At 37.7% G+C, this 26,437-nt stretch overlaps 2 protein-coding genes across 18 annotated transcripts in view; both read right to left on the reverse strand.

The window, feature by feature from the left end:
- LOC308637105 (uncharacterized protein) overlaps positions 1–26,437 on the reverse strand; it is a 55,391-nt gene that overhangs the window by 22,901 nt on the left and 6,053 nt on the right. For 7 of the 17 annotated variants that reach the window (XM_081273214.1, XM_081273218.1, XM_081273215.1 and 4 more), the window contains exons 1-2: positions 6,807–6,938; positions 4,773–4,987 (exon numbers count right to left, since the gene is read on the reverse strand). In XM_081273214.1, the coding sequence (XP_081129340.1) occupies positions 4,773–4,777 (5 nt within the window). In that variant the 5' untranslated portion in view covers positions 4,778–4,987; positions 6,807–6,938. Of the gene's footprint in view, positions 1–4,772; positions 4,988–6,806; positions 6,939–19,477; positions 19,529–19,886; positions 20,158–20,689; positions 20,785–21,080; positions 21,151–26,437 lie in introns of those variants that run through there. The other 10 variants (XM_081273222.1, XM_081273225.1, XM_081273226.1 and 7 more) reach the window with 5 other exon arrangements.
- LOC308637809 (uncharacterized protein) lies at positions 8,677–9,400 on the reverse strand (the record flags this gene model as incomplete). The annotated part of the gene is made up of 1 exon (XM_081274642.1): positions 8,677–9,400. The coding sequence occupies one exon, from the start codon at positions 9,398–9,400 to the stop codon at positions 9,005–9,007; it is 396 nt and encodes a 131-aa protein (XP_081130768.1). The 3' UTR covers positions 8,677–9,004.

Below are 26,437 nucleotides of genomic sequence, written 5' to 3' on the forward strand. Positions count from 1 at the left end.
GACTGCTGGAATTGTTGAATTAACATTTTAATTTCTGCAAGGATACCTCAATAATTTGTTCTTACTAATTTTGATATTTATTTTTTGCAAAATGTTATTCCTTTGTTCAGGTTTTCAGTTTTTGAATGATCTTATTAATATGCCTTCCTGATTGTTTTAATCTTAGGTATAACAAACTATTTTTCTGGTTTTAATATGTATGCTTCTTTACTCCTGTTTCTTTTTTTTCTCTTCTTTCCTTTTTTGCAGTGCTGAGGACTGAACCCATGGTCTTGCACATCTTGACAAGTGCTTCACTACTGAGCTACATCCCCAGCTCTCTTTACTCTTTTTTTCTTGATCATCACCACACAGAAGCAATTTGAATTTCTCTGAAATATCTTTATCAACTAATCATCCTTGTTCTCTAACTAGCTGATTTCTTCCCTTGTTGTTATTTAGTCCCTATTGTTATAAATTTATTGAGTTGTTCTTCTAACTTGTTAGTTAAAACCATAACTCATTATCTTAGGTCTCTTGTTTTGTTCTTCAAACTTTTAAGATTCCTTAAAAAGGCATTTGAATCTGGGCTGGGGATGTGGCTCAAGCAGTAGCTCGCTCGCCTGGCATGCATGCGGCCCGGGTTCAATCCTTAGCACCACATACAAACAAAGATGTTGTGTCCGCTGAAAACTAAAAAATAAATAAATAAATATTAAAATTCTCTCTCTCTCAAAAAAAAAAAAAAAAAGGCATTTGAATCTATATTCCCCTCCCATCTACAGCTTAGCTTCACCATACTCCCTTTAAAATGTAATACTGTGATAGGGATGGGGTTGTGGCTCAGTGGCAGAATGCTTGCCTAGCATGTTTCAGGCACTGGGTTTGATCCTCAGCACCAAATAAAAATAAATAAAAATATTGGTATGTGTCCATCTACAACTACAACTAAAAATAAAAATTAAAAAAAATAATAATACTGATGCCAGTTTTGGTGATACATGCTTGTAAATCTAATTGCTCTGAAAATAGAGGCAGGAGGATCCCAAGTTGGAGCCTAGCCTTGGCAACTTAGAAAGAACCTATCTCAATATAAAAAGGGTGGGGAATGTAGCTTAATGGGAAAGTGCCTCTGGGTTTAATCTCCAGTATTGAAATTTTAAAAAAGTAATAATGTGTTTATTGAAATATTTATTTAAGGTTGTTGGGACTGGGGTTGTGGCTCAGGTCATCTAGCAACTGTGAGACCCTGAGTTGGATCCTCAACACCACATAAAAATAAATAAATAAATAAAATAAAGGTATTGACAACTACAACTAAAAAATAAATATTTAAAAAATTAAGATTGTAATAAAATACACATTACAAAATTTATCATTTTAATCAGTTTTAAGTGTACAGTTCAGTAGCATTAAGTACATTCACACTGTTAAGCAAAGGCCTTTCATTTTTTATTTCTAATTTAATGTTCTTGGTCAGAAAACAAACTTATTTTTTTTTTATATTTATTTATTTTTTTAGTTCTCGGCGGACACAACATCTTTGTTGGTATGTGGTGCTGAGGATCGAACCCGGGCGGCACGCATGCCAGGCGAGCGCGCTACCGCTTGAGCCACATCCCCAGCCCCAGAAAACAAACTTAATATTACAACAAAAGATTATGTTTTTTTCTGCTTTGATCAATGAGAGAGAAGAGAGTTGGTGATAAAATGGCTAATGATGACACACTTAGTATGATTTCTGTTCATTTTTAATTACTATAGCTCAAAATTAAATTGTTAAATGTTGGTAACTTTTAAAAAAATTTTTTTTTTTAGTTATTGATGGACCTTTATTTATTTATTAATTTATATGTGGTGCTGAGAATTGAACCCAATGCCTCACACATGCTAGGCAAGCGTTCTACCACTGAGTCACAACCTCAGCCCCAAATGCTGGTAACTTTTATAATTGTTGTATATTGTTCCTTTTATAAGTAGAAACCATCCTTCCTCAGCCATTTAGGTGTTTTTTATCTTAATTTTTTTTTTTTTTTGTCAATACTTTTGATCTGTTCCTAAAATTGCAGACCTACTTTCTTTTGGTTCTTACTTCTGAGTCAAACTTTCCCTATTCCTTTTTTTTTTAAATATTTTTTTAGTTGTGGATGGACACAATACTTTTATTTTTATGTGGTGCTGAGGATAGAACCCAGTGCCTTATGCACGCTAGGCAAGTGCTCTACCACTGAGCTACAACCCCAGCCCCTATTACTTTATTTTTAAATAAGAAAACCAGCTCCTGAATGCTAAGATTTAGCCTGGTACTATCACGTGGGCTTTACTGATGCTAGGAGCTAACCTAGCACCTTATTACACAAAAATAATCTCACAGAACATCAACATCAAAGAAAACCTACTCTCTGATAAGTAGTGCAAGACAAACCAAGACCACTTTGTATTCACATCTGAACACAGACAAAAATCAGAACATTGTTCAAACAACAAAGGTCAACAAACATACCCTTATTTTGGTTAATAAAGTGACTGCCTCTTTTTTATTATAGCTTTAAGCCTCACACCATTCATCTTATCTTCTAAATAAAAATTATTAAGATACCGATGGGGCTGAGGTTATGGCGCAGCAGTAGAGCGCTTGTCTCGCACATGTAAGGCACTGGGTTTGATCCTAAGCACCACATAAAAATAAATAAATAAATAAAAGTTATTGTGTCTATCTGCAGCTAAAAAAAAAAAAAAGATACCCAGTCATAAACTTGCTGAACAACCACAAAAATGGAGGTTACCTGAAGTTCAGTTGACTAAATCCTTATTCATTTGACTAAACCCTAAAATGAAATTCTAGTATTTCTTATATGTTCAATAAAAAAGGAAGACATGACAAGAATGTCCACTGCAATGCTGCTCATAATATGCTTTCTTTGTATTATAGCAAACATTAAAAAAAAAGTATGTGAAGTGTCTAGCATATCATCTTTGGTGAAATCACAAGAAAAAATTGTAGTTGTATTTTTACCTATATACAGAACTTGGTAATCAAAAAAAAACTAATAAGACTGGTTATCTATATTGGAAGATGTGGACACATAACAGTGGCAAGTGAACAGCAATCCCATCTTTCCCCTGAATTTCTTTTTATTTTTTTTTATAGTTGTAGATGGACAGCATGCTTTTATTTTACTTGTTTATTTTCATGTGGTGCTCAGGATAGAACCCAGTGCTTTACATGTGCTAGGTAAATGCTCTGCCACTGAGCTATAGCCCCAGTACCTCCCCTGAATTTTTTTTGCCACAATACTTTTTGTTGGTGTTACTAGGGACTGAATCTAGGGGCATTTTATCAATGAGCAACATTCCTAGCCATCTTTATTTTTATTTTGAGATAGGATCTCACTAAGTTGTTCAGGGCCTCACTAAGTTACTGAGTCTGGCTTTGAACTTGTGATCCTCCTGTCTCAGCCTCTTGAGTCACAGGGATTATAGGCATGCACCACCTCGTCCAGCTCACCACAATGCTTTTCAGTGTTGCTTTAATATTTTGTAAATATTTCAACTAAGTGTATGTATTGCCTATTCAAAAAAATTAAATTATTCCTAGTAAACTATCAGAATATCATCAGAGGAATAAGAAATATTACATAAGAACAGTATGCTAATGAAAATGAATATTTAGACTACAAACTAAAGTTTTTGAAAATTAAAACTTTGAATTAAATGTTGATATAACTGAAGAAAAGCTCAACAGAAGGGCTAAAGGACAAAGTTGGTAAAGTTTCCCAGAAAGGAAAACAGCCAAGGAATAGAAAAACAGTGCGGGGTGGGTGTAAGGGGTTGGGGGATGGTGGGGTGCAGGTATGGAGAACCAATATTTGAAAAACAGAAATCTCAATATCAGAATTGAGAAAATATTTGTGCTGGGAGAAGCAGTATGGGAAGAGATGGAGAAATGTCTTCAAATGCCATACAAAAGTGATTTCTAACCAAGAATTTTATCCACAGATGAAGGATCAATCAATATAGTGTGATGGCAAAATAAACAACAACCTCCCTTGATAGGCCACTTTCCACTGTCATACAGTTGGCCCCTAGAGATGGAGATATCCCCTCTTTGATCATTCTTTTTTTTTAACAATTCTTTTTAAATTTTTCTTAATTTTTTAGTTGTAGATGGACACACCAACTTTATTTTATTTTATTTTTTATTTATTTATTTTTTAAAGACATGTTTTGGTTTTTTTCTAAAGAGAGAGAGAGAGAGAGAGAGAGAGAGAGAGAGAATTTTAATATTTATTTTTTAGTTTTCGGCGGACACAACATCTTTGTTTGTATGTGGTGCTGAGGATCGAACCCGGGCCACACGCATGCCAGGCGAGCGCACCACCGCTTGAGCCACATCCCCAGCCCCCAACTTTATTTTATTTAGTTATGTTTTTATGTGGTGCTGAGGATCAAACCCAGTGCCTCACACATGCTAGGCAAGCACTCTACCATTGGTTACAACCCTAGCCCCCCTGTTTGCTCATTCTTGACAGATGAAGATTTGTTTCAAGAACAGCAAATTTTGTGTGGGTGGGGGTGGGGTGAGGGGCAGTGTGCTGGGGATTGAATCCAGGGCCTTGTGCAGGTGAGGCAAGCACTCTACCAACTGGGCTATATCCCCAGCCCAAGAACAGCAAATTTAAGAGTATGGCTCATTCTTACAGCCTATCTGCCTCTGCTCTGAGGCTCTGGTTACAGATCACAGATATTCACTCCTGGGATTAATTCCCAGCCCGAGGATGCCTCCTCCGTACCTCATATGAGCTGTCACGATCCTCTGGAGCCAGAGTTGTAGGTTTCTGAGGTGAAATCCAATTAGTTGGCATGGCCACACTGGGTTGCAACTCTTGTTCTCTCAGGAGCCAAAGACTTAATGGTCCTTTGTGAATTCAAGTAGAGCTGTTGGGAAGAGGTGACCTGGAGTCTGAGGAAGATCTGGTCCAGGGGCTTCCCAGAGATACCACAAAACCTAGAAACATCAAGTCCACATAGTCAGTCATTCAACATTCACCACCTAAACAACTTCTGCAGCTAGAAACCACAGAGCAGTGGTTCTCAAACTTGAGTATCCATTCAAATCATCTGAAGGGCTTTTTAAGACACATTTAAAAATTTTCAGTCTCATCCTTGCAATTTCTAATTTAGTAGGTTTAAGGTAAGGCCCAATAATTTGCATTTCTAGCTAGTGCCCTGATTACCCTAAAACTGTTTTTTCAGGGACCATATCGAAGAAGCAGTCCTGTGAAGGATATAAAATCAAAATGTGACAGGCATTACTGATGGTAAAATATGGGGAAAAGCATGAGATTTGGAGTCACATTCCTACAGATTTGAATTGCAGCTCTGCCATCTTTCAGCTAAGAGAATATGCAGTTACTTCAGTATTAATTTCAAAAATTAGGATGAAAATGCCTATCTAGTACTTATGAAAATGAAAGTATATAATGCTTATATAAAGTACTGAACACTTCCCTGGCATACAAAGATCATGCAATAAATACTAGCAAACTATATTATACATTAAAACAATATAAAAAACAATGTTAATCAGGACAAGTAAAACAATAAATACACCATACAATATTGACTTATATATGTGACTAAAGTGGTATTCAATTGAATGTGCACAAAACATTGTATCAATGTTCCTAATATAACAGTCCATCCACCTAGAACAAAACAAACTAGAAGACTACCACACACTATTCAGTAGACAAATTCCAACTGAACTTAAATATATGTATTTTTTAAAACCCAAAGAACATTTAAATATATTTTAGGAGTATGTATTGCATAACATTGTCATGTGCTGAGTGTAACTTAGACACAGAGGAAACCCAAAAGCTATTTTTTTAAAAAAAACCCAGATTTTTCTGATTAGATGACATTTACTAATTATATTAAATATGCCATAAAAATTGAAATAAAGATATTTAAAGATATCAATTTTTTTCACTATGTGGTAATACATTTCTTGTAATGTTAAAAAAAATCTAGCAATCACTAAATAAAACCTGGACAAAGGATATGAAAATTCAAAGAAAAGGAAACAAATAGAAATTATGCATTAAAACAATTAAATATAGTTTCCTTTAAGAATTGTAAAAATTTTTCAAAAGCAATACTATCCAGTGTTGGAAAGCATTTGGAAAAATAATTTCTTTTACAATTCATTGGTGGAAGCTTAAATTGCTAAAATACCTTTAGAGACATTTACTCAGAATCTATTATTAAAATACACATAAGTGTTCATAATAATATAGTTTCAAATATATTACAAAGCAGAAACTAACAAAAGGAAGAATAAGAAGACAAAACTACCTTTCTGGTGTAAGTAGTTTACCTTCTTCTGTAATTAAGCAGACAACATTTGTAAGGAGAGATAAGATATATTCGTAAAATATATGCTGAATTTGTATATAACAATACAATTTGAGAATATATATTGTTTTATGTAACATTTTTGAAAACTGACCATTACCTAGACCATAAGATTTTTTTTCAACTGAGCAGTGCCCAGAGACATCATTTGAAACAGAAAATACTCTTCTGAATAACTAATGGGTCAAAGGAAAAAAAAAAAGTTTTTTTAAAAAAACAGATTTAAACAAAAAAAGAAAATGTTACACACCGAAGGTTGTGAATCTCTATATTAAAGAAGACCGAAAATTGATGAGCTGAACTCAGGTTAGAAAGCAAGCTGATCAAAGAACTCAGTGACCCCACTACAGACTCTCAATCACCAACCACAGACTCTATCACTTGACTCCTAACTCCCAATAACTCACCTCAGAGAACCCCATCACTGACAGGAGAGACCTTCGCCACTGACAACCATAACGGACGCCCCGCCCCCATCACTGAACCCCCAAACCATCACTAGCTCCACCCCACCGCTCACTACACAGAATCCTCAATCGCGACCAACCAAAATAATCTCAAAGACTTCTAGCCATCTCCTAATAGTAGCCCCGAAATAACCTTCGAGGACCACTTCCACTTCCGGTTTGACTTCTAAAACCTCCCCTTGGGGGAATGTTGGTACTGCGCATGCTCCGAACTCTAGGCTGCCACTTTAAGCCAACAGTAAACGCCCCGCAGACATTCCTTTAGAGACTTTATGCGGTTTCCATAGGAGGTGGGGTCCGGCGGAGAACATGGCCGCGCCCAGGGATACTTCTTTGTGTGGGCCGCCATCTGTTCGTAGAGCGTAGGAGTTGGCTCTCACCCAAGTGTCACGGTGTGAGCCTGGGACTGTCACATAAAACGCGGGACTGTCGCCTTTGTCTGAATAGGCCTCCGGGAGGAGGAAGTTACCGGATATGGGTTCTGGAACTTTACATTATACTTAGAAAAGCTAGTTGCCACGAGGGCTACAGCGAGCAGGGAATCCAGCGAGGACAAACCACTTGGAGGGATTCCTGGGAGAAACCACAGGGAAATAAGGGAGAAAACAGACGGAACAATCCGCTTTATGAAGAAACTACTCAGGGAGAAAATGGAGAGGCGAGAATGGGAATCCGCCCCTGGGTAAAACCCCCAGCAACACGGAGACAGAAATTGGGAATATGCCAAACCCCTACTGTGAGTGGTACAGCCTTTAATAGGAGAAACCACCCCGGGAACTAGGGTAGCAGTCCAGCCCGGGAGATACCACTGGAGCAGGGGGGAGAAGGCGGGGCGTTGGGTCCCGAAGTTACGATGAAGGGAGGGGAGGCTCGAATTCCCGTTAGTTTCTGTCAGCCTCCACCCAACTAAAGTAAAACTACAATAGGTAGTCGTCGTCGTCGTGGTAATCATGGCAGTTAACATAGGCCACGTTATTAAAAAACACCTAAAGAAAACGTTGCTATTTTTATTTACTTGTAAATTAAAATATAATGTGTCTTAAATAGGAAAATGAAACCTTAAGCCGTCTCTGACTCTTCGCTAGTTTCTGTATGGAAATTCTGAAGTAACACTCTCTTTATGAGGTTAGGGGTGAGGAACGGTTAAATGGTCTTCAAAACCCAGTTTAGTTATGGCTTCCCCCAGGAACGTCTATCTGGCCATGGTGGGAAATTCTATGCTCTATTGAAAATGTTCACTCCCAGCAGACGGGGAAAGGGTTTTGAAGGAATTGGAACTACGCCCTCATGTGGGAATGCTGGGTATTGTCAGGCCAGTTGTGTACCTCTCTGGGATTCAGTTTAAAAATAGAGCCAAAGGCTGTGTATTTAGCTCTGTGATTAAATAGTTTGCTTAGTATGAGCAAGACGTGGGTACATCCCCATGTCACAAAAAATGAGTGGGGCAGTTCTCTTTCTCCCTCCAAAAGATGGTCTAAGAAAAAAAATCTATGGAAGTCCCTTAGTGAACACATGTTTCTACCAAAGACTTAAGAATAACTGCTATTTTTTTTTTTTTTTGGTAATATGGTCATGTTAAAAAGAAGACTTTTGAGATTCACATGAAAATATTATGGGTGGAATGGTATTCACTTTAAAAACTCAACACTGAGCTGGGGTTGTGACTCAGTGGTACAGCGCCTGCCTAGCATGTGCAAAGCCCTGGGTTCAATCCTCAACACCACATAAAAATAAATAAATAAAATAAAGGTATTGTGTCCAACTACAACTAAAAATAAATATTTTATTTTTTTTTATTTTTTTTTCTGTGTAAAAGCAATCATGTTTTAATTACGGACTAAAAATTACTAATACAATGAACTTGAATTTGAATTAGAAAAATTAAGCTTCTAAATATAATTTCTAGAGAATGTCTTAAGGGGGAAGTGTCAATGAAATTTTTTCTCTACATACAATATGATCATTAACAGACTAGTAAATCTTAACTGGAATGATAAGGCAAAAATAGTAAAACCACACTTTTCTATAAAAAGTTACACATTATCTTCTGTAGGGATAGCTATCGTACATGAAAAAACAAAGATGTGATCACTCTATTGCACACCCAGGAATGCTGGGGAATCTGGTCTTAGAATGATCTAGTCATCTTCTTCCTCTCCATCATCTTCAGCATCTCGTTTCCTCTTCTCCCCTCGGAGACCTTCTTCTTCTTCTTCCTCCTCTTCTTCCCCTTCTTCTACATAATCATCATCATCTTCTTCATCCTGAATTTCTTCTTTCATCAAGTAAGAAAGGCCCACTTCTTCTTCTCCCTCTCCCAATTCTGACCCTGCTTCATCTTCATCCTCCTCCTCATCATCATCTTCCTCCTCTTCCTCATATCCTTCAGGTGGACCAGCTTCATCTTCCTCTTCATCTCCATCATCTTCATCTCCATCCTCATCATCCTCCTCTTCGGAGTCAGGTGCTTCATTATCCTCCTCCTCCGGGGCTCGGTTCCTTAACTCCATGTTAATCCTCTTCTTCATCTCCATGTCCTCCTCCTGCTCTTCTGCTCCTACTCTCCTCCTTTCCCCTTTCCTGCTCTTCCCACTACCCCCCAACCCAGCAGTTCCTTCCCCTTCAATGGCTGCTCAGAGACTCAAAAATAAATATTTTAAATAGCCTGTCTCCACTATAAATTAACCAATGTAGAATAAAATATGAACTTAGGCTAAGACCATTATATTTATATATTATAAATATATAAATTGTAAATATAAATGTAGGTTTATGACAGTATAAATTATTGACATAACAGAATCCATAGAAATAAAAATTTATTATATAATACATTTATGTAGCTTTTTTCCTGAAGGAATTCTCCAACACAAAGTGTAAAGTAAAACAAAAGACATTCTTATAGGGCTGGGGTTGGAGCTCAGTGGTAGATGCTTGTTTCACATGCATGAGGCCCTAAGTTTGATCCACAGCACCACATAAAAATATATTGTGTCGATCTACAACTGAAAAAAAGAATTTTAAAAAGTCATTCTTATATTTTCTATATTCACAGAGTTCTTATCGATGGCCCATAAAGGATGACTTGGAAGCCAAGGATTGTCTACATTCATTACAATGTTGGAGCTTTTCTTTCTCTAGTATGCATTTTCTCATGTCAAATAAGACATGAACCATGAGTAAAAGTTTTCCCACATCCCTCACATTCAAAGAGTTTTGCTCTGGAATGAATTTTCTTATGTCAATAAGATTTGAGTGTTAATGGAAGGTTTTCCTACAATTGTTACATTCATGTGGTCTTTCTCCAGTGTGAATTCTCTGATGTTGAATAAGAATTGAGTGGCGATGAAAGGCTTTCCCACATTCACTACATTCATAGGGTCTTTCTCCACTATGAACTCTCTGATGTCCCTTAAAAATTGAGCTGTTTCTAAAAGCTTTTCCACACTTCTTACACTCATAGTGTTTTTCTTTAGTATGGGTTTTCTTATGTCAAATGACTGAAAGTTTTTCTACATTCCTTGCATTCATAGTTTCTCTCCAGTATGAACTATCTGAACGACTGAAGGCCTTTCCACATTGCTTACATTCATAAGGTTTTTCTCCAGTGTAGATTCTCTGATGACGAATAAGATTTGAGGAGTGCTGGAAAGCTTTACTACACTCATTACATTCATAGAGTTTTTCTCTACTAGGAATTCTCTGATATCCAGTTAGCTTTGAGCAACAGCTAAAATCCTTTCCACAATCCTTACATTCATAATGTTTTTCTTCTGTGTGACTTCTCCCATGGTCAGTAAGCAATGAGTGGTAACTGAAGACTTTCCCACATTCTATGCATTCATGAGGTTTTTGCTTAGTATGTTTATTTGATGTGGAGTATATGACATCTGTTGACTAAGACTCTTCATATTTTCATGGATGATTGTTACAGGGTTGAAATATTCTTTCTGATTTCCCTGTTCTGTCTGAAAACAGAATGTTCAAAGCTATGACTTACTGGGTTTCTGTTCTTGCAACTAAAAGGCTCAGGGGTCACTCCAGGGAAACTGGGCTAATTGGGCTGCGAAAAATAACCCCACAAGAGACACAAATACCGTTTTCTTTGGGGTCGCTGTGACGGCTCCTCTGACCTTAAGAGTCCACAGGAAGAGAGAGAGCATGCACTGACTCCTTTTATTGAGGAGAAGCTATTCAAATGAGGCAAGGGGTCAGGTTTCAGGGGCTGAGTCTATCTTCATGATGTCCACTGTCAGCAGGTTGACTGACACCTGGGTAGGCCACACCCAAGGGCACAGTAAGAGAAGGGGACACACACAAGGCACTTCCATGGAACATTCTATCCTAAACAAGGCAAGGGGTTATATTACAAAGGAATAGCTTTAGCTTCACCCATGGGGCTGTAGGAAGCCATGCCCAGGCATGAAGACACAGTCACTTGAACCCTAGAAGAGCGGGGCAGTCTAGCAGCATGGGTGCCTGATGCCACATCGCCCAGCAGGGGAGTTAACTCAGTCATGTGCCAGTTGGTCTCCCACAATAACTTGCAAGTCTTTTCATTATATTCCACTGAGATGACTTTTATTTTATGAGCATCATCCTTTGATGAGAACTCCTTCTGTCGGGGCTGGAACTTTACATTATATGGGTTCTGGAACTTTACAGAAAAATAAGGAGAATGAAAACACATTTTTTTCCAGTTCCTGGAAAATGAAATTTCTAAAATAGGAATATGAACACAATGCTTATGATAAACGAATGGTTTGGAAAGCTCTACTATAACCATGAAAGGTGAGAGTGTACACAGAAGGTGACATAGTGAACTTAGTGCTTCTAAAATGTTGCTATAGATCAGAATTAATGAAAAACTTGTTAAAAATACAGATGGCACTTCAGATAAAAGTATCACTTCAGATCAAATGAATAAAAATACACAGGAGTGGACCTTGACTTTAAGAAAAATCTCTAGGGTCTCTGATGCTGTCTAAAGTTAGGTTGGCTTCCTTATGGAAAGGCATTTTAGTGTGGTTTATGTATGATATTAAATAAAGAATATTTAACACTTAAAAAAATAAAAATATGGGCTGGGGATGTGGCTCAAGCGGTAGCGCACTTGCCTGGCAAGCGTGCGGCCCGGGTTCGATCCTCAGCACCACATACCAACAAAGATGTTGTGTCTGCCGAGAACTAAAAAATAAATATTAAAAATTAAAAAATAAATAAATAAAAAAAATAAAAATATAAAGTTAGGTTGGTCTTTGCACTGAGAATAACTTTTGAGTAAATTATCATTGACTGAAGGGTTGGGTCACCTAGCAATGTGGTCCTACCTTTTACTGAACCCATGCTTTACAGGTTCACTTAATTCCATTCCAAGAGTAGACGACATGCTTCTCTACATCAGAGAGATTACCATTGCCATTCTATCACATATTGTCTATCTGTGTATGGCAGGCTCAGTAGCATAATTTGTAATATAATACAAAAGGCACTTAAAAAATTCCTGCTTTCAAACAGTGTCAGATGACACCCACTTTTATTCTAGTGCCCAGATGGCTAATCATTACCTTTGATTTTTTTCCTCCTTGCCTATTTATTTTCTCATACTCTGTACTGGGCTGAAAATTTTCTATTGGAAGATACTATGTCTGCTTAAATCACCATTGTTTTAATCAGCTTCTAACAAAATATTATCATAAAAAAGTGTTCAAGAGCTGGGGTTGTGGCTCAGAAGTAGAGTGCTCGCCTAGCATGTGCAAGGTCATGGGTTTTATCCTCAGTACCACATAAAAATAAATAAATAAAATAAAGGTATTGTGTCCAATTACGACTAAAAATTAAATATTTTAAAAAAGGTGTTCAGTATTTTACTACTGAGTAGTAAATGGTTCAGAAAAGGAATTAAAATAGGAATAGAGGAAACTTTCATGGAGTTTAAAAATTGGAGAACTAAGCCAGGTATGGTGGTACATGCCTGTAATTCCAGCGACTCTGGAGGCTGAGGCCAGAAAATCAAAAGTTTAAACCCAGCCTCAGCAACTTACCAAGGTTCTAAGCAACTCAACAAGACCCTGTCTCTAATAAAATATAAAAATAGGCTGGGAATGTGGCTCGGTGGTTAAGCACCCCTGGGTTCAATCCCTGGTACAAAAAAAATAGTGGAACTAGTTAAGAATCATAATCATCAATATTTTTAAAGATGTCATGTATTACGGCAAGATTACATAACTAAAGGTTTGTGTAATCCTGAATGTATAAATTTATGGGTGTGGGGAGATTAAGGGTTGCCCTCTAATGGGGAAAAGGATGTCTCAGGTGGCTAGTGAGCCAGAAATACTCTAACAAAATGAATGATGCATGTTCTCTGATAGCAACAAAAATATGGCAATCCAAAGTGGGGAATATCCTTGGGAAAATTTAGAAGGCTGTAGGAGGAGCCTCATATGAGCAGATGATGTCAAAGTAGTTTTAATGTCTGGAGTAGAAACTATAAAATACAATTGCTTGAAAAGTGATGATACAGATCAAGAATGAGAAACAAGTAGATTCACCAAATACTATAGTCATTGGCAGCCTGAGGCAAAAGAAACTAACAGGTGGAATGAGAGAATAAAATTGAGTGGTATAGTGGGAACATCAAAAGAACTAAAACACACTGAGGATATAGCTCATTGGTAGAGTGCTTGCCTCCAATGTGAAGCCCTGGGTTTGATCACCAGCACCACCACCAAAAAAACAACAATAACAAAAAAAAAAAAACCCGAAATCACAGAAATCTGATTTCAAATCTCAACTCTGCTATTTGTGAAGGTTGTATCCTTGGAAGAATATATCATAGAACATATGCTAGTTAAAATTTTCAGGGATTAGAATTCCTCTTGATTCTTTTTACTACCAAAACTTCACAGAACATATTATTTCCCAGTACATTTTCCAGCCAATAATTATGTGGGGGCAAGGGAAATTAACAAAATGACGTGGAGAATGTCTCTAGGTACACTTCAAATACAAATAGTCATCAGATTAATGTGTAGATACTATTTTAAGTGTGCCAAGTGTCAACAAGGCAGAAAGACAGCACAGTAGTTTTTAAAAAATTTTTTTAGTTGTAGATGGACACCATACCTTTATTTAATTTATTTATTTTTATGTGGTGCTGAGGATCGAACCCAGTGCTTCACACATGTGAGGCGCGCGCTCTACCACCAAGTCATGGCCTCAGTCCACCTAGTTAACTTTTTGGTGATAAGAAAGGAGGTAGGAGGCTGGGGTCGTGGCTCAGTGGTATAGCACTTGCCTAGCATGTGTGAGGGTTAGGGTTAGATCCTCACCACCACATTGTTAAAAGAAAGAAAGAAAAGAGAAAGGAAAGAAAAGGAGAAAGGAGACAGAATATTATGCACTTTTCATGCTAATATGACAGCTTGTCACTTAAATAAGCAATGTACTGTGTTTTAGTTGCATTAAGAAATTGCTTAGGGGGAGCTGTGGTTATAGTTCAGTGGTAGAACACTTGCCTAGCATGTGTGAGGCACTGGATTTGATCCTCAGCACCACATATAAATATAAACAAAGGTCCATTGACAACTAAGGTGAATAACATATATATCCGTATATGTGTATATATATATAAATATATATTAATATATATACATTAAAAAATAGTTCATTATAAAAAATAAGAAAGAAATTGCTTAGGGTTTTGGATCCATTGTACACATCTTAATTTGATCCAGTTCAAGGGAAATGAATTCTTGTTGGCTTTTTTTTTTCACACAAAAAAATTTAATATGTAAAGACTATTTATTATATAAATCAAGATTGTGTTTAAATTTTTCAAAATAAAAAGTTGAAAAGTATAGGGCTGGGGATGTGGCTCAAGCGGTAGCGCGCTCACCTGGCATGCGCGCGGCCCGGGTTCGATCCTCAGCACCACATACCAACAAAGATGTTGTGTCCGCTGAAAACTAAAAAATAAATATTAAAAAAAAAAACTTCTCTCTATCTATCTCTCTCTCTCTCTCTTTAAAAAAAATCCTTTAAAAAAAAAGAAAAGAAAAGTATAAAAATACTAGAAAATTTTATAAGGTAATGCTTATACTTGTGAAGATGAAAATACTATTTTAAATGATACAAGTCACAATAGATCAAAATTTAAAATATGGGTAGAACAAGAAAAATCATAAATCTAAGCACCTAAAAAGTACTAAAAGCTATTTTTGATATATTTATAGGACAAGAGTACTCATTTCCAGACTATAAAAGGAATTTCAATTCAATAAGAAAAAGCAAAAAGCCCAGTAAGGACATGAACACAAAATACATAAAAGAGAGAACAAAAATAGCTTCAACATTAAAAGAACTTGAAAGTTGTCACTCCTGTGCTTACAAGAAGAAAAAGGTGAATAACTGACAAGAAGTTTTCCTGGATCCATTAGAGAACTGATTGCAGGGCAAACCCCCACCCCAAAATCTGGAGAGCAGGCAAATTTGAGAGTCACAGTTAAGACCTATTTACCAGGAACAGAAGCTTATAGAAACAAACTGTTAGGAACATTTACATGGAAAAAAAAATTTTTTTTGGTACCGGGGATTGAACTCAGGGGCATTCAACCACTGAGCCACATCCCCAGCCCTATTTTATATTTTATTTAGAGACTGAGTTGTTTAGCATCTCACTTTTGCTGAGACTGGCTTTGAACTCATGATCATCCTATCTCAGCCTCCTGAGCCACCGGGATTACAGGTGTGCACCGCACATCCAGGTTACATAGAAAATTTTAAGAAATTGCTAGATGTTGAGTGGAGGCTAGTTTGAGAGTAAGAAATACATGAGGGCTGTAGTCTTAGCAGACCCCCCACACCTCTATAGGTTTTACATGCAAGAACCCCATCAGGTTCTTACTATGAAGATGTGAGAAAGGTCCCTTCATTACTAGCAAGGACATTCTGAACTATACCCAGAGTGCTCTCAGTAACAAAGAGCCTTCTTTAAGGAAACAAGACTTTACCTGTTTCTACAACTTATTCTTGAATTATTAAAAAATTATACATATATGTATATTAAATATATGTCATATATACCTATGTCTACCTATCTATATATTACACATACACAGACACTGTTATAAAGTAAACTATTGTAAGAAAATAAAGGAGGAAGAAGTAATGTAAAGAGCCTATACTGTAGAATAGGAAGACAGGAATGAAAAGTAGGAGGAGACCCAGCAGTCTGCGATCTTACAAATGGACAGTGTTCATGGAGACACAGAGAGTCACAATAGTTTGCAGATGGAGTTAAAGCAAAAGAATCCTATAATGGTGGTCCTGACTTATGATGCAGTGTGTGCTATTCATTTAAGTTTCTTAAATGATTATCTGCATGGGTAGAAGCTCTTATAACTCCCCAAAAGAATAAAAACAAGAGAAAATATTACAGCTGTATTTTTACCATATTTAATTCAATTCTAATACTCATGTTTTTTCATTTTAACCTCTCTGAAATTGTACGCATCCTACAATCAATGGAATATTATAGTTTAATTGGTTGTGGGTTTTTTTAGCAGTACATAAATAACAGTGTATCTTATAATTAGTGCTATCTTAGATGAATGAAATATATATTTTTTATTTTATAATATATAATTTTATATTTTTATATTTTACTTATGCCAATGTTGCTGTGGTAACAAAATCACCACAGTCTTAGTGGCATAAACAATGAAATTTACTATCTTATATATAGTTCTGTAGGTCGGGTCAGAAGTGCAACAAAGGTGTCAACGAGCAAAAATCAACATGTTTTGTGTTTCTTTATTGAGGCTCTAAGGGAGAATTGGTTCCTTGACCTTTTGGCATGTTATATATCATATTCACAGGGTCTAGGACATGGACAACTTTGGAGAAGGCATTATTCTAGTCACCATAATAGTGATATGAAAGTAATAAAGGAAGCATTACTAATGTTCTCATTTGGCTATTATGTAATAAGATCATTCTGGGGGCTGGGGTTATGGCTTAGTGGTACAGTGCTTGCTTAGCACATGTGAGGCACTCAGTTCAATTCTTAGCACCACATAAAAAAAACAACCAAAGGGCTGGGGCTGAGGCTCAGCGGTAGCGCACTTGCATGGCATGTGTGAGGCACTGGGTTCGATTCTGAGCACCACGTAAAATAAATAAAGGACTATCAACAACTAAAAAAAAAATTTAATTTAAAAAAAAGACAACCAAAACAACTTATTTAAAAAAAATGACTTTATGACTTTAAAAAAAAATCATTCTGGAAAGAAAAATCTGAAAAACAAGTGATATCCAAAAAAACAAAAAAAAAAAACAAGTTCATATCCAAAATATAAGGTTCCTGATATGAGTACCAGAAAATGTTATAGAATTATGGACTGTGGAGTATATTAATTAATGTGTGTGTTACATAAAGACTGTAAGCATTATGTCTGTGATGTCATGTAAGCTGCAAAACTTTAGATACCTAAATGCAGAACTTAGATAGACTTAAGATAGTGATGTAAGAGTCTACACCCAGGCATAGACCCCAGAACTCAACCAGTTATCAGCTGCAAGCACAACCAAACTAGGACTTAAAAACCCAGCCTTTTGGGCCCAGCAGGACTAACAGGACAGAAAGACCTCCATCTCTATTGTCCCCTCGGCACCAGATTTCTCTGGCCTGGATCGAGTTCCAGCAATCTGGACTTAAGACACATCACAGGTGAGCATCTGGAACCCTTGGGTGTAGACTCAGTTAGGACTTAGAATTAGGATGTGTGTCTGAAGTGTGATGAGCATTAATAACATAGATTTGGTTGAATCTAACTGTGTCTCAGACTAAGTCTGTAGAAACTGGTCATGACAGTAAGCCAATTACAAAAAGACAAATACTGCATGATTCTACATATGTAACTAAAAGAGTCAAACTCTTAGAAACTAAAGATAAAATGGTGGTTTCTAGTAGAAGGGGAGGGAGAAAGGAGTTTTCAATGGGTGTAGAATTCAGTTTTATAAGATAAGAAAGTTCTAGAGATCTTTGAACAGCAATGTGCATACAGTTAATATTAATACCCTTAAATGGCTAAGGTGGGCTGGGTGCGGTGGCGCACACCTGTAATCCCAGTGGCTTGGGAGTTCAAAGCTAGCCTCAGCAACTTAGCAAGGCCCTAAGCAACTTAGTGAGACCCTGTCTCAAAATAAAAAATAAAAAAGTGTTGGGGATGTGACTCAGTGGTAAAGAGCCCTAGGTTTAATATCCCTGGTGAAAAAAAAAAAAAAAGACTAAAGAGGTAAATTGTGTTTTATTGTCATGAGCCTTCCATGGGCTATGTGTGTGAACTACTGCACATAGTAGCCTCTTGAGGGGCTAGGCTGGCACCAGGAGCTCCTTGTCAGACTGATCACATGATGCAAGTGCGCCTCCCCCTCTAGCTCTGCCTAAGATCCCACACAGCGCCTGAGTGTGACTCCCCAAGATGTCAGTCAATCTGCTGGCCACAAGACATCAGGAAGCAAGACTCCACCCCTGAAACCTTATCCCCCTCTGAGGCCCCCCCTTTAAAATAAAGGAAAGTGGGGGGGGTCTCATACTCTCTCTGCAGCGCTCTTTCCAGCATGGAAGCTGACCCTTAAAGTTGCAAAGCTGTCCTGCCCTCGATTTAAAAACTACTCTCTGTACTGTGTGATATTTCACTGCTTTCTTAGCTTAATATTGCTGCCATCTCTTTTAAACCCAGTTCGTCTCCTCTACCCAGGTCATGGGCCAGATTATTTTTCCATAATCAAAAATTAACATATTCATGATTTGACAGATTTTTAAAAGAACAGTGAATTTCATGTTAAAGAGAAACTAGTAAAGAAATGTAAACAGCCAGGCATGGTGGCACACACCTGCAATCCCAACAACTCAGAAGGCTGAGGCAGGAGGATTCAAAGTTCAAGGCCAACTTTATAACCTATGAGTCCCTAGGACTTAGTGAGACCCTGCCTCAAAATAAAAAAAAAATAAGATAGGGCTAGGGATGTGGCTCAGTGGTTGAGCACCCCTGGGTTCAATCCCTAGTACAAAAAAAAAAAAAATCAAAATCAAAATTAAAGAAAAGGAAGAAGAGGAGGAGGAGGAGAAGAAGGAGGGAAGAGGAGAGGGGAGGGAGAGAAGGAGAGGAAATGAGAATAGAAGATCAGAAAGTTAACTAAAATAAGAATAATGCTCAGGAGAAAAGGATACATACATTAAGACATGGAGAAACTACTAAAGTCTAAAAGCAAAAGAGGGGGCTGTGGTTGTAGCTCAGTGGTACAGCACTTGCCTTTCAAGTGTAAGACCCTGGCTTTGGTCCCCAGCACCATATAAAAACAAACAAATAAAAATAAATATATTGTATCCATCTGCAACAAAAAAATTAAAGAAAAAATAAAGAAAAGCAAAAGAGGAACAGGGAAAAAATTATATATTAATTACAGATAGAACACTTTATCATAGAGAAAAAAATAAAGACATCTCCTTATTTGAAGAACATTTTGAACAGTTTCTCCTACTATCTCACTGAGCAGGTGGTCTACTCATGCAAGAGCTTAATCCCCTCTGAATTTCCTTCACCCACCTGAGTACAGGTCTTTTAGTGCTTCTCTCTCAACAATCCAGGTTTCATTATCTTGTTCCCAAAAGAAAAAAAAAAAGATCACAGTTAGTTTAGGAAGAGTCAGTCCTGTTAACAAAACAAAAAAGAAATAGGACTTCATTATGCCACAGATGTCCAAAATTGAGACCCAAATCCTTAGTAAAAAAAAGAAGAAAAAAACTCAAAGAAATGGGCCAAGATTATTTAAAAGATGGGGAAGATGAAACTTCAGCAAACGGAAAGGAGCTGCTCATTTCCAACTCTTCAAAATTCAAGCTTCTCTGTTTAGAACCAGAAATGGAAAATCAGTCAGGAAATCAGCATATTTATAGCCAAGGACAGAAACATTCGAGGTAGCAGATTCTTAGTTACTGGGGGCAAATATTCTTACCCAACAAGATCAAGTTGCTGTAATTCTCCAACGTCACATCTCTGTACAAGTTCCTCTGTTTCAGTTTCAGATATTCCTACTCCTCTTTTTTTTTTTAATATTTATTTTTTAGTTCTCGGCGGACACAACATCTTTGTTTGTATGTGGTGCTGAGGATCGAACCCGGGCCGCACGCATGCCAGGCGAGCATGCTACTGTTTAAGCCACATCCCCAGCCCTCCTACTCCTCTTGAGAGAAGTCTACAGCCATATTCCTGAATGTCACCACTCCCTGAAAGAACAAAGCCATATACTACTTATGAAGAGCATCATATATATCTATTTCACTAAACCCCAAATCTGATGAGGGGTGACACAACAGTTCCTTAAAGAAAGTACTCCCAGGGCTGGGGTTGTGGTTCAAGTGGTAGAGCGCTTGCCTAGCACGCGAGAGGCACTGGGTTCAATCCTCAGCACCACATAAAAATAAAATAAAAATATTGTATCCACCTAAAACTAAAAATAAATATATTTTTTTAAAAAAGTACTTCCATTATAAGACTGAGCACACAGGAGATGCTGATTGATTTACTAAATGGACACGTGAATATTGGTGTAACAGGACAGCAGTATACACCGAGGCTCTGAACCACAACTCTCCCATGGGACTCATGTTGGAAGAGAGTAGCTTGGTCCAGGCTCCTGGATGGGACTTAGAAAAGAACATTTCAGGACAAGAAAACCTAACATTTATGGCCTGGGATAAAAATGACTATAATCTTCAAGGAGAGAGAAAAACTACAATAACCTCTGCCATGACTTACAATTACAACCACTATTCAGTTCCACAATTCTTTCTTCTATCATTAGCTGTACTCTCCCTTTTCTTGGAGACAGGCTGAATTCAGAGAAGACAAAGCTAAGGAAGGAAAAAGGTGTAATGAGAAATTAGATTGGCTAATAGCACTCAGACTCATGTTAAATATGATCATTATCAATACAAGGGAAGTATCTTAAAAATAATTAAGCTATGTCTATACTATGTAGTTTTTTGAATCTACATTATACTTTGCAATAATAAAGTTTTTTTAAAGAACTATTTTTTTCTTCTCTTTCTAGTCCCACCCTCCTTCCACACCCATGCTTGCCACCAACATAAACACTGGGGATTGTAAGGGAATGTAGAACATAGTGGATGTCTCCCATATCACACACCATAGGTTACAACTGCCACAGGCTTCAGTGCCCCTTTTTCCTCCTGCTTGTTCTAGAAATCCTGAGGTTCCTACATGCACAAGAGAAATTCAAGTTAGGATCTAAACAAATTGCACATGCAGTCTTTGGCTGACATATACTTTGTTTCTTTTTACCTAACATAGTTACCTCTCCTTCATTTGTCTATACTGTGCAGTTTTATTTACTGAATCTGATATTGAATATAAACCTTGTATCTATTGTTCAAAAATCCCCCATATTCTAGATTTTTCTCACAGACTCCTACCCTGATATCTATTGTTCAAAAATTCCCCATATTCTAGATTTTTCTCACTGCCTCCCACACCGGTGATGTTTAATGTATTTCTGTATGGCCCTGTACAGACTGTTGAGGTGGGATTAGAATCTAGCTTTAAAAAAAAAAAAAATATATATATATATATATATATATGCACACACACATACACAAATACATTTATTTTTAGTTATAGGTGGACACAATATCTTTATTTTATTTTTATATGGTACTGAGGATTGAACCCAGTGTCTCATGCATGGTAGGCAAGTGCTCTGCCACTGAGCCACAGCTACAGCCCTAGAAACTAGCTTTTCATAGCTGTAAAACCAAACCTATTTCTGCTATAACTTGTTGCCCTCAGACCCTGATTTATACCTTCTTAGAAAAAAATGCATGTTTACTTGCTGGTTTTTTTCCCACATTTTACTAGCAATTTAGAAATGAGAGAAAGGGGGAGGAAAGAGAAATCAATTTTGTAAATCAAATTATGTGGTGCAGAGGTTTCAACATACTTAAAGGAGGCAAGAGGATGCTGGTAAAGAGCCAGGGATTTATTATAACCAGATAAAAGGAAGAAGAATGAGTTAGGAATGAGTAATGAGATTGGAGCAGAGGTGACCATCAGAGTGTGATACTGAAGAATAATCTCCTGAGGAGTGTGAATGTTATCTCACAATGAAAAAAACTAGGCCACTCTCCGACAGACTGCAACAACAAACAGGTGTGTGTCACCCAGCTCAGCCCCCATACATAAGGGGATTTCGCTTAGAATCTCTCCTAGACTTTCAGGGGGAGGGACTATCAGAGTGAGCCTGCATAAAGACTAAAGGAGAGCTAGAGGCACCTGACCCCCAACCCCCCCTCCCATCAGCGGCCAAAACAAAACCTGTCTAGCCAGCGCTGGGGGAGGAGCAAGCAGAAAAAATCAAAACCATAGAGTGCCGGGGATCCCAAAAGCCAACGGTGTGACCCCGGAGATCCAGGCTGTCTGATACGCGCGGCCTGCCCCGAGGCTACAGAAGGCGTGGCGCCCCAGAGAAGGGGTTAACTAGTCAGCAGGGAATTAAGTGGCTGCGACACGGTGGTATCCCACCAGCCAAGCCCAAGCCCGCACTGACCCCCGGGCTGAGTTCGGGATTGCTGACGGGGACGGAAGCGGTACAGCCCCACCCCCCACAAGGGACACTCCACTAAGGTAACCAGCGGCCACCATCTTGGAGAGCTGAAGTATCCACCGCCACTCTCCGACAGATTGCAACAACAAAACAGGCACAGAGTACAGTTTGAACTGCCGAGAATCATCACTGAGGGGAAATCTGGTCTAGCAGGAGAAACCAAGGCTAGCAGGAGAAACCAGGAGCCTAGAGGCAAGGCCCTCGCGACTGGGCAGCGGTAAACTGCAGGCCCGCCGGCGACAGTTCACCCACTGCCCGCGTAACTGGGCGGTAGGAGAACGCCCTCCCGCTGGTGACGGATCACCTGCCCGCGGCCTGTGATACTGGGCGGCTGGAGTCTACCCGCCTGCCACGACCGGGAGCTGAAACCACACAGAGACAGTCCAGTCACATCCCCCCATTAGGGCACCCCGGCAAGGAGACTGGGGCCCGTCATAGCAGAGTAGTGTCGTCACTGGAGCTCGAACGTCGGAATTCCTTCCCAGCGGAATCCACGTTAGCAGTCATACTTCAACAACACAAAGGAGAGACATCAGAGTAATACAGAAACAAAACAAATCTATAGAGGAGAGCAGAAACACGACAATCAAAAAGAGCTGGAAAGTAACGTGGACAACATGAGAAAACAAGGGAAAAAAGGATTACAAACAATGCAAGACTACTCAATTCTACAGGAGGAAATAGAAACTTCATAAACAGGTATAGGGAAAGAACTCAAGGCATACCTAACTCGAATGGAAAGGAATATTAGAGAAGACATGAGACAGCAAGTCCAAGAAATAAAAATATATTTTGAAAATGAATTAAACAAACAAATTCAAATGGCAAAGAACGAGCTCTACCAGGAGATAGAGATCTTAAAAAAAAAATCAAACAATAATCCTAGAATTACAGGAAACTATAAACCAAATTAAAAACTCAAACGAGAATATTACAAATAGACTTGATCAAGTAGAAGTCAGAACATCAGATAACGAAGACAAGGTTTATCAACTTGAAAAGAATATAGTCAACACAGAAAAGATGCTTAAATCCCACGAGCAATCTATTCAAGAGATATGGGATGTCATAAAAAAACCAAATCTGAGAGTCATAGGGATAGAAGAAGGCACAGAGATTCAAACCAAAGGAATGGACAGCATATTAAATGAAATAATTCTAGAAAACTTCCCAGAGATGAAAGATGGAATGGATTGCCAAATCCTGGAAGCCTACAGGACCCCAAACATTCAAAACCATAATAGACCAACCCCAAGACATATAATTATGAAGATAGCCAACGTACAGAACAAGGAGAGAATATTAAAAGCTACGAGAGAAAAGAGGCAGATTACTTTCAGGGGTAAACCAATTAGGTTAACGACAGATTTCTCATCACAAACTTTGAAAGCGAGAAGATCCTGGAATAATGTATTTCAAACGCTGAAAAATAATGGATTCCAACCAAGAATACTATATCCAGCAAAATTGAGCTTCAAATTTGACAATGAAATTAAAATCTTTCACGATAAACAAAAGCTAAAAGAATTTGCAGCAAGAAAACCAGCTCTGCAAAGCATTTTGAACAAAACACTACAAGAAGAGGATGTGAAAAATAGTGCCCAAAACTAACAGCAGGAAGTATCTCAGTAAAGGGGGAGGAAAATAACCAAAAAGCAAAACTAACCAAACTAAAATAAATAAATAAAGAAGCATGACTGGAAATACAAATCATATCTCAATTGTAACCTTAAATGTTAATGGCCTAAACTCACCAATCAAGAGACATAGGCTAGTAACCTGGATAAAAAAAACAAATCCAACAATATGCTGCCTTCAGGAGACTCATATGATAGGAAAAGACATACACAGGCTGAAGGTAAAAGGTTGGGAAAAATCATACCACTCACATGGCCCTCGGAAGCAAGCAGGAGTGGCCATACTCATATCGAATAAAATCAACTTCAAACCTAAGTTAATCAAGAAGGATAAAGAAGGTCACTATATACTGTTAAAAGGAACCATCCACCAACAAGACATAACAATCATCAATTTGTATGCACCCAACAATGGAGCTGCAACGTTCATAAAACAAACTCTCCTCAAGTTCAAGAGTCAAATAGACCACAACACAATAATTATGGGTGACTTCAACACACCGCTCTCGCCATTAGACAGATCCTCTAGACAAAAACTGAATAAAGAAACTATAAAACTCAACAGCACAATCAATAACCTAGACTTAACCGACATATATAGAATATATCAACCATCATCAAGTGGATACACGTTCTTCTCAGCAGCACATGGATCCTACTCAAAGATAGACCATATATTATGCCATAAGACAACTCTTAGTAAATATAAAGGAGTGGAGATAATACCATGCACCATATCTGACCATAATGGAATGAAATTGGAAATCAATGATAAAAGAAGGAAGGAAAAATCCTACATCACATGGAAAATGAACAATATGTTATTGAATGATCAATGGGTTTTAGAAGACATAAAGGAGGAGATGAAAAAATTCTTAGAGTCAAATGATAACACAGACACAACATACCGGAATTTATGGGACACAATGATAGCAGTTTTAAGAGGGAAATTCATTTCTTGGAGTTCTTACCTCAAAAAAAGAAAAAACCAACAAATAAATGAACTCACACAACACCTCAAAAATCTAGAAAAGGAAGAGCAAAACAACAGCAAATGTAGTAGAAGACAAGAAATAATTAAAATTAGAGCAGAAATCAACGAAATTGAAACAAAAGAAACCATTGAAAAAATAGATAAAACTAAAAGTTGGTTCTTTGAAAAAATAAATAAGATAGACAAGCCCTTAGCCATGCTAACGAAAAGAAGAAGAGAGAGAACTCAAATTACTACCATACGGGATGAAAAAGGCAATATCACAACAGACACTACAGAAATACAGAAGATAATTAGAAAGTATTTTGAAACCCTATATTCCAATAAAATAGAAGATAACGAAGATATCGATAAATTTCTTAAGGCATATGAATTGCCCAGATGGAGACAGGAAGACACACACAATTTAAACAGACCAATAACAAAAGAAGAAATAGAAGAAGCCATCAAAAGACTACCAACTAAGAAAAGCCCTGGACCAGATGGGTATACAGCGGAGTTCTACAAAACCTTCAAAGAAGAATTAATACCAGGGCTGGGGATGTGGCTCAAGCAGTAGCGCGCTCGCCTGGCATGCGTGCGGCCCGGGTTCGATCCTCAGCACCACATACCAACAAAGATGTTGTGTCCGCCGAGAACTAAAAAATAAATATTAAAAAAAATTCTCTCTCTCTCTCTCTCTCCTCTCTCACTCTCTCTAAAAAAAAAAAAAAAAAAAAAAAAAGAATTAATACCAATACTTTTCAAGCTATTCCAAGAAATAGAAAAAGAAGGAGCTCTTCCAAATTCATTCTATGAGGCCAACATCACTTTGATCCCAAAACCAGACAAAGATACTTCAAAGAAAGAAAACTACAGACCAATATCTCTAATGAACTTGGATGCAAAAATTCTCAATAAAATTCTGGCGAATCGAATACAAAAACATATCAGAAAACTTGTGCACCATGATCAAGTAGGATTCATTCCTGGGATGCAAGGATGGTTCAATATACGGAAATCAATAAATGCTATTCACCACATCAATAGACTTAAAGACAAGAACCACATGATCATCTCGATGGATGCAGAAAAAGCATTTGACAAAGTACAGCATCCCTTTATGTTCAAAACACTAGAAAAACTAGGGATAACAGGAACTTACCTCAACATTGTAAAAGCTATCTATGCTAAGCCTCAGGCTAGCATCATTCTGAATGGAGAAAAATTGAAGGCATTCCCTCTAAAATCTGGAACAAGACAGGGATGCCCTC

Source organism: Spermophilus citellus (assembly GCF_964194105.1).
Source record: "Spermophilus citellus genome assembly, chromosome: 18".
NCBI classification, from domain to species: Eukaryota; Metazoa; Chordata; class Mammalia; order Rodentia; family Sciuridae; genus Spermophilus; species Spermophilus citellus.